The sequence below is a fragment of the Adiantum capillus-veneris genome, unplaced genomic scaffold, assembly GCF_014529385.1.
Source record: "Adiantum capillus-veneris isolate H3 unplaced genomic scaffold, ASM1452938v2 Hic_scaffold_325, whole genome shotgun sequence".
Taxonomy (NCBI): Eukaryota; Viridiplantae; Streptophyta; class Polypodiopsida; order Polypodiales; family Pteridaceae; genus Adiantum; species Adiantum capillus-veneris.
Genome location: NW_028221436.1, coordinates 4,262,984 through 4,271,473, shown reverse-complemented (window position 1 = coordinate 4,271,473; position 8,490 = coordinate 4,262,984). Strand labels below are relative to the sequence as shown.

Here is an 8,490-nt window from a genome sequence, read left to right as displayed (position 1 = left end):
GGAGGTTTTTCTGACCTTCCCCATCTATGTCAAGGATTGCACTAACTCCTATGGAGGCTTTCCACAAGATGTTTATGGAAAGGAAGTTAGAACGTGAAGCAAGAAATGCAGAAAGAATGGCAGAAATGGAACGCAGACATGCAGAAAGAAGAGCAGAAATAGAGCGCAGACACCAAGAAAGAATTGCAGCCGCCGTCAAAGGAAAGAGCAACCAATACAGGGAAGAGTTCTTGCGACTCGTTTCTCAAGCTCAGGCACAGATGCAAGAGATTCAAGAAAAGGAGACTCTCTCAGTCTCTTCTTCTCCAAAGCATGACACACAGGATTTGCATGATTGTGAGAAGCATGATGATTTGAATGACAATGATTTGCATGATGATGATTTGATTGACAATGATAAGCATGATGATTTGCATGATCAAGTTGTGATTTCTCACAAGCATGATGATTTGCATGATCAAGATGTGATTTCTCACAAGCATGATGAGTTGCATGAAGCTGATGTGATTGTTCACAAGGATGATGTGTTAGTGGATGCTTTTTCTAGCGAAGCTAACCTCGTTGTAGATTCGATCAATCACGAAGAACCGATCTTGGCTTTCGAGTCGAGGTCCAAAGAACCCCCACAGGACTATTCAATCATTCAGGAAGAACCGATCTTGGCTCTCGAGCTTAGGTCCAAAGAACCCTCACAGGAAGTATTATGTATTCGCATGATTGATACGCACGCATTGTTCGAGTGTTTCATTCGTGATCGTTTCCTATATTTTAGTCAGCGTCTTTATGTGATCCCTTTTCCTAGGCATGACATATTGTACGTTGAGCACGTTGACTCATGAATGAGCACGAATGTATGCGGATTGTTCATGAAAAGCTGAAAAGTATGCATTCAAGGAAGTCACATTCCATGTCTCTTCCTTGGCATGACACATTCGTAGAACGAGCACATGAAAGTATGAGCACGAAGCATGGGCATTTCCGTTGTGAATTGGCACCGTTGATTGCTCTAGATCAAAAGAGAAAGATTCGATCTCATTGTTTGCATGTGTTTGATGAACGGTTTGTCACTCCATCTATTTGTTTATCTACATTGCATGCACAGTCTTTGAGGAAGACACGATTTTTTCCACTCACTTTACATGGAATAGATATGTTCATGGTTGTGTGTTGGAAATGGTTTCAGGGATTTTCAGCCACGGAGATTCTTGAAGAAGAAAGAAGCATGACTCTCGACGAAGTTGAAGCATCGAAGGAAACTCAAAAAACTTTGTGTCGCTTTCGGCGCGGCCCAAAGAAGCAAGCGTTGCAGACCTTTATGAAGTTCAAGTACCGCACGACCCACACATCAGAGTGGGCCGGTGAAGAGTCCCTTCCAGGATTCCGGATGTTGTTGGCGATCTCCCTCGACGACATACAGTTCGGTACCAGTACCTCACTTTGAAAAGGAGGGGATGTCATGTGACACATCCAGCCCTATGTGTCCGTGGACAAGCTACAGCATGATCAGGGTTCAATCAGTCTAGATTAGAAGTGATCTGGTACTTTTGTGAGTCTATTCGTAGACCGTGCATGCCCCGTCACTTAGTATAGATGCATATCCGTTGGTTGCACACAGCATGATCATCAGTATTCCCATTAGAATCCATCAGATTCATCATCAGGGAAATTTTCCAGTGCATTTACCCTATTTTATCTATTTTTTGCATTTTTCGCTTATTAATTTAAGTGACTTTCCAACAAAAGTAGGTAGGGCAAATTGGGTAAAATATATAAGCAAACCAAAGTTGACACTAAATGGTAGAAGAGGTAGCAGGAGCTCCACCGCTCAACAGGCAACTTCTCAAGCAAGAACCCTTGGGGGCGACTCCCTCAAGCAAGATCCCCCGGGCTCCATTGTCCTAGCGTTTTTCAACAAGGAACATCGCCATCCTCAGTCACTAGTGCTTGCATCAGCATCGTCTTTCATTGCCGGAGGTCACAGAGAAGCTAGTGTTTTTGGAAAAACCAGCATCACTAGCGTTTTTGGTTTACAACAGCCCAACGTTTTTGGTTTCAGCCTCAGCCTTGCAGATCCGGCACATGCAGTGATTGCAGCCCTAAAAGACCATCAAGATCAGCCCCGAAAGGTAGCAGATTCAGCCCATGAAGAAGTAGCAGATTCAGCCCAAGAAAGACCTCAATTTTCAGCCTTGAAGATCATCAGTTTTCAACCCTAAACCTGCAGATTTTCAGCGTCAAAGACCCACAGAAAACAGCCCCAAAAACAGCGTTTTTGCCTCAGTCGCAGATTTCAGCCCATAGCGTTTTTGGACAGCAGACAGTAGGAAGATTACAGAATTCAGCCATTAGGTTGACTTCGTCATCCCCATCGTCATCGTCGACATAGCCTAAACTTGCATCAGTCCCATGCATTCCATTTGTACCAGATTGTGGAATCATAAGTAGACCACTCTCGCCGACGAGAGTGGAGCCTTCGGAGGAGGGTTTTACAAGGTCTCTGGTGTTGTATCTCTCTTCTCTCTCTATCTCTCAGTCTCATACACTTGCACGCACAGTGCCCATTCACTTTGTTTATGATCATAGCATTTTCTCATTAAGAATGGAAGGCTCTCCCTTCCATAAGAACAAAAGGAACCTTGAGCACAGTTCGGAGCACTCATCTTGAGCAAAGCGCAAACATTCATTCCGCTGCACCTAACAACGGGGCAAATAAATAAAAGTCAACCAACTTATGGGAACCCCGTCTGATGGGGCCCAATCGACCCAAAGACAGTTAAAATTAAGCCAGACCCACCCACTCACACACAAAGTCAATTGCGTATGAAGCCAATGATGTGGCAGACTTGTACGGATAGCCCGCAATTTGCGTTGACATGCTGACTAACACTGTACGGATTGTTGCAATTCGTGCTAACATGGTGACGCAGCACTGTATGGACTGCCACAATTCTCGCTGACAGGCTACTGACGTGGCGGTATGGATTTATGTGAAACGTGCTGACAGTTTTTTGGACTCCACCCTTTTGAGACCAGATGCTTTTAGAATTTGAATGCTTTTCGCTTTTGGGCCTAGGGCCTTTAAATAAGACCCATGGGTTCTCACTCTAGCAGTCTACCCGGGGAGATGCAGAGCAGAGCCATGGGAGTTGTACCATGTTGAAGAAATATAAAGAAACACTTGTAATGTGCAGTGGAAATGTTAAGGATATAGCTCGGATCTAGTACTCCACACAAACACAAGGTTACTTTACTTCACTTGGAAAGAGAAACTGAACCGAACACAATGAAGGAGAGAGAGAGAGAGAGAGAGAGAGAGAGAGAGAGAGAGAGAGAGAGAGAGAGAGAGAGAGAGAGGAAGGGACGGCACCGGATGTCGGGTCCCAACCATCCTCAAGGGCCCCCTTGCTCTGTTGCCAGAGTGTGAGGATTAGTGGTGCTAATCCTATATTTAAGACTAAAACTTCATACTTAAGATCGAACTGAGACTCAAGAGACTGAATGTGTATTGATTGATTGATTGAATGCTTGAATGAATGAATAAAAACTGAGCACAATAGGCTCCTTATATAGGAGACGAAGAGACACAAATGAAAAGACAGGTCTCATGGTGAAGAGACATGACTTTAGACGTAAAGACACATCCTTTCGGCAAAGAGCTGCAATCATTGGACGAAGAGTCGCAACAGTAGAGCGAAGGGTTGTGACAAGTCGTCGAAGGAGTGTGGCTTTGGCGAAGGAGTGTGGCTTTTGGCGAAGAGGCATGTCTCTTGAGCGAAGGGTCGTGACCATCCAAGCGTAGGGGTTCTCCTTGGCATAGCACTTTGTGTATCTGCAACTAGGAGTAGATGTAATACTGTAACATAGTCACAATCATGACATTCCCTCTCATTTAAAATGAGAGCCTCGGTTAAAGGAATGACTTTTGATGTTGATAGAACTCTGGAAAAGCATTGAATCTTCGAAAATCTTCAGTCTTTGACTGCTAGTGCAATTCAAACCCGCATGCAGTTTTAGGAGTTGGGGGGCTCAATGGCCGCTATAGTTCTTAAACGAAGCGTTTTCTGAGCCCTTGATGGGCTAGCCCACCCAATGATGGAGCATCAATAGAGCTAGTCGGCTGCAATTCCAAATTCCTCTTCGGGGTGACCTGTGGTCTTGTATGATAGAGCTGATCCAAGCCTGTGTTATCATTGTCTGCTTCACAAATGACCTCCTCCATCGTTGAGGATCACAAGCCAAAGACTTCTGATACCATGTCAGAATAGCGTGCGGAAGCATAGATGTGACACACATTCGGCACCGGACATGCACGAGAGAGAGAGAGAGAGAGAGAGAGAGAGAGAGAGAGAGAGAGAGAGAGAGAGAGAGAGAGAGAGAGAGAGAGAGAGAGAGAGAGAGAGCTCCAATCAACTCTGATCAGTTAGATACAAAGTAAGAGGCCCAAGGCCCTTATATATTTCCCACAGAAAGTTGCCCTATGCAACTCAAATAAATTATGTCAAATACATTGAGGCTCCCTTTAACAAGATTCTCCCCTTTTTTTCTTTTGTACTGTTTACCTTCTTGCTAGGGGAGATGTAGCACATTAGACAATTTCAAAACTCATAGAAGGATCTTTTCAACACAAAAAAATAAAAATAAAATAATATGAATTATTGCTGATGACTTTATATTGTTATTAAGTGGCAAAGACTATCATGTGAATCTCAAAGCTGCTCATAGGATGCAAATACTAGAGTTGTTCTATGTCTCAACTTAAAATTGTTTCATTGCGTGTGTGTTGCCATTATTCTTGCAGTCTGAGGGTTTCTACTGTGTTCTCTTCCTCTCTGGGTTAGTGATTTACAAAAGGTACATGGTTGAACCCATGCAGGTGACTCTAAGGTGTGCCAATGAAAATCGAGATGACTGTCACTTCAAGCTACATAACATTATTACCCTTACTAATCAAGGACTTGCATCTGCTCTTACGCTCACTAATAAGGACAGAAGACCTTTGAGGTTTACTGCTTCTGTCTCAACAGCATTCGCAATCAGGTCTTCGCAAGCAGTTTGTTGTGTCGGATTGGATGGTTGCGAGTATTTTAGTCCAAGTGAAGCTGCTCTAAAGGCTGCTCAAGGCAATCAAAATGGGTCTTTCTTTGAGAAGCTGAAAAGGTTTGTGGTCCCATTTCAGCAGGATAAATCTAAACAGTCCGAGACACCGAACGGCATAAGTGAGGTGCAAAAACACAGTGAAGGCAACTCAAATGAAGATCAGATGCACTGGTTTACGGAGAAACCTGGGGAAATTATTTCTGTCACCAATGGAGTACATAAAGTCTACTCCAATCCTCCAAATAAGATGCGAATAACAGATGAGGTAAGAGTTTGATGTTTGTGGTACTGTCAAGGCTTCAGTACGGATTGACTCATGTACCTTTTGTTGGATGTATTGCAAATTCTTATGCTTTGTCTTTAGATTGGGCAAAGCAAAAGAGTTGCTTATTAGATAGTGTATCCATGTTACATATGAAAATCCTGAACAGATATATTATTGCATTGTTTTATTGAATCAAAGCATTGAAAAATTTGTTTTCACTCAACGTAGATAACTCTCGTCAATATCAGTGATCTCCATTTGCTTGAAGTGTATGTTTAATTATCAAAGCTTGTGTGTTTCTGTTTATGATGGTCAGAAATAGAGCTCAAGCTTTCATAAGCTATGATATGTACAAAGTTTAGGCTTTTTAGACCAGTGTGAGTTTGTGCAAGGTACACAATGCAGATCAGGCAGCTATTATACCGATATCTGTTTAGTGTATCAGTTATGCCATTTGGGGCATACCATTGGATGTAAGAACACCTTGAAGAGACAGAATTGTTGTATAAGTGATTTTACTCATGGCAATGTGGTGTGCTAGTGTTCTAGGGTCCTGTTTCTTGTGGGTGTATCGCCCATCCCCTAGAAATGGAGTTAGAATAGTAGTGTAATTCATTGCTAGCCACCTTATCTGTGTTTCCATCACCCCTATTGGGGCATTTTCTCTTGGACTTCATTGCTCTTTGACATCTTGGCTCGGCTTTATAGGCAAAATAGTATTTTAAAGATGCTTAGTCTGCCTTTTGCTGAATTGTGGGGCACAAGTAAGGCTCTAGGGATGGAACTCCGATGTTCCATGTGGACTCTCCTCTTCTGTCTCTCTCTATCCAAGTTCTGTTATTTGCAATTTTTATTTGTGTGTTGCGATTGATTTCTCGCTTGGAGTGTCCAAGCCTGTAACAGTGATATCAAAGCTCAGACGATTCTTCTTCTCTGAAGGATCCGATCCTTTTCTGCAGCACATGGGTTCTTGCAATGAATCCGATAGAGACAACACTCCTCTAACTCTTAGTCTACAGGGAGATGAAGAAAAGCAAAGTCCCAGCACGGGATTTCACGAGATTGTGACAAACACTAACCTTATATGTTGGTTTCCTTCCTTTGATTTTTATTTAATTTTGGGACTCTTTTTGAAATCACTATACCCGAACATTGCATGGCCAGTGTGAAACGATTGATGGCGAGAGTTTCACCCGCAAGAGTCAAGGCTAGGCAGCCACGAGACGACTGAGCCGATCAACACTGAAATCTGACTAGTAAAAGGGAGGCTAGGCTCAGTTAGTCATTTGGGGCCCTTGGCGAGACTTCGTAAGTTGGTGGGTACTAGGAATTTAAACCAAATGGACAAAATGGACACTTGGCAGTCTGTGAGCCATTTTCACGGACACCTCAGCAAGGGGAGCGGCCAAAATCGATTTCAACAAGAGAAGAGGTTGATTTAAGTTCATTGTGAGCTATTGTGTATGTGTGAGTAGAGTGTGCAGGTGATCACAACTTTAATGGAAAGCTTGGCTTCTCCTCTGTCTTATGTAGCACAACGATTCCGCTCTCGTGCACCTCTCTCCCGTTTTGAATACAGAATCGTGATGCCGAGCTCAAGGGCTATTCATCTGGCGAAATTTATGCTTGATTACCGAGGCAAGAGCCTCTTGCACAGGTATCGGATTAGCTAACTGCTAATCTAGAGCAAGTACAGGTTGATTTAGAGAGATTTCTCGCAAGAAATCTCATTTAAATCAAAGAGCAAGTATCCCTACACCTGCAGGATCTCAATGGCTACCTACAGGTGCGTTCGGCACGCAAAAAAAAACAGAGAATTATAGGTTGCTGTAATTTTTGCAGGCTTAGGGTTTTGACCCTTTTTTATGCCTAAAAGTCCAAGGAGCTTCGGGGAAGCTAGGGAACTGCTAAATAGGTGTTCTAGTGCATTTCAAAGGCTAAAAACAGAGAATTTAGCGTGCTGTATTTTCTCGCCAGGTTTGTAAAAGCGCTCTAATGTGCGTAGAAAGGCATTTGCTACATGGCGATTTTGTCTCTGAAGCCTTCTATTGTCGTTATGCTGCCGAAATTTGACTAGAGTAGGAAATTTGCAGCCCAATAAAAGTGGGACAGCTTGTAGAAGATTACAGGTTTTCCTCCAAGTTCAATTGGAATAAAGAAATACCAAAAGGGGCGCCAAGCTTTGGGGCCAACAAGGTGTCATTGTCTACTTAGGAGCACTATAGCTACCAAGTTGTGGATTCCAGTCACGCTATTCGTGAAATTACTTTGTGTCATAAAGTACAGGTAAAGTTAAACACGTATAGATTGGGTGAAAGCCTAATTTTACCGCCCTTTAGTAAGGTTACAGGCCGGTTTCATGGTTCCCATCACGTTCCCAGGCACCAACCTGCGTGGTTCGAAGGTTTTCTAGCATACAACGGAACGCTGCCCCAGACAACGGCCTACGTTGTTCCGAGGTTTTCAAACATAGAACGAAACGCTCCCCAAGCATCGGCCTACGTCGTTCCGAGGTTCAAACAATACCAAAACAGTATTTTCACTTCTCCACCCGGGAGTAAAATCATGAATCAATGGTAGTAAAACCAAAGTCAAACATTTCAAATTGGTACCAAAACATGTTCAAAACCGATACCATCCATTTCAAACAAATTCCAACAAGATCACCAAACAAGTTCTCAAACATTTTTCAAACTTAAAAAGCATTCTCAACATCAATCGAGCTCAAAAAGTCGAATGACTTTCCATCCTAAAACCTGCACCAAAAATTAGGGTTAGGTTCATTCCATAAGGTCGTAGCCGAGCACAGCATGGTCCATCAGCTCTTGGACAGACAGTGTTTTCTTTGGCGGCGATGGTAGTCCCAAGATAGCAATCACACTGGACCTCCAAGGTCATCTGCTCGTGAAGAGACATCTACAAAGAGATGTGGAGGAATTTTAAGTTATATCTGCTAGGGTTTCCATGGCAAGCATTTCAGGATATCCCACTCTGCCAGAAGTTGCACTCCAAAGGAAGATGTCAGAAACCATATAACTTTGGGCAAAGTTTTTCTTGAAAGCTTGCCAAGTCCTTGGAAGTGTGCATCTTGGTAGCCATAGACATCAACATCTGCTTGGCACTGCTTT

At 43.1% G+C, this 8,490-nt stretch overlaps 1 protein-coding gene across 1 annotated transcript; it reads left to right on the top strand.

The window, feature by feature from the left end:
- The first annotated feature begins 4,791 nt into the window (after window positions 1-4,791).
- On the top strand, window positions 4,792-5,578 carry LOC147417127 (uncharacterized). The gene has a single exon (XM_086507839.1). It carries the CDS (start codon window positions 4,856-4,858, stop codon window positions 5,372-5,374), a length of 519 nt encoding a protein of 172 aa, XP_086363965.1. The 5' UTR covers window positions 4,792-4,855; the 3' UTR covers window positions 5,375-5,578.
- Window positions 5,579-8,490: the final 2,912 nt, after the last annotated feature.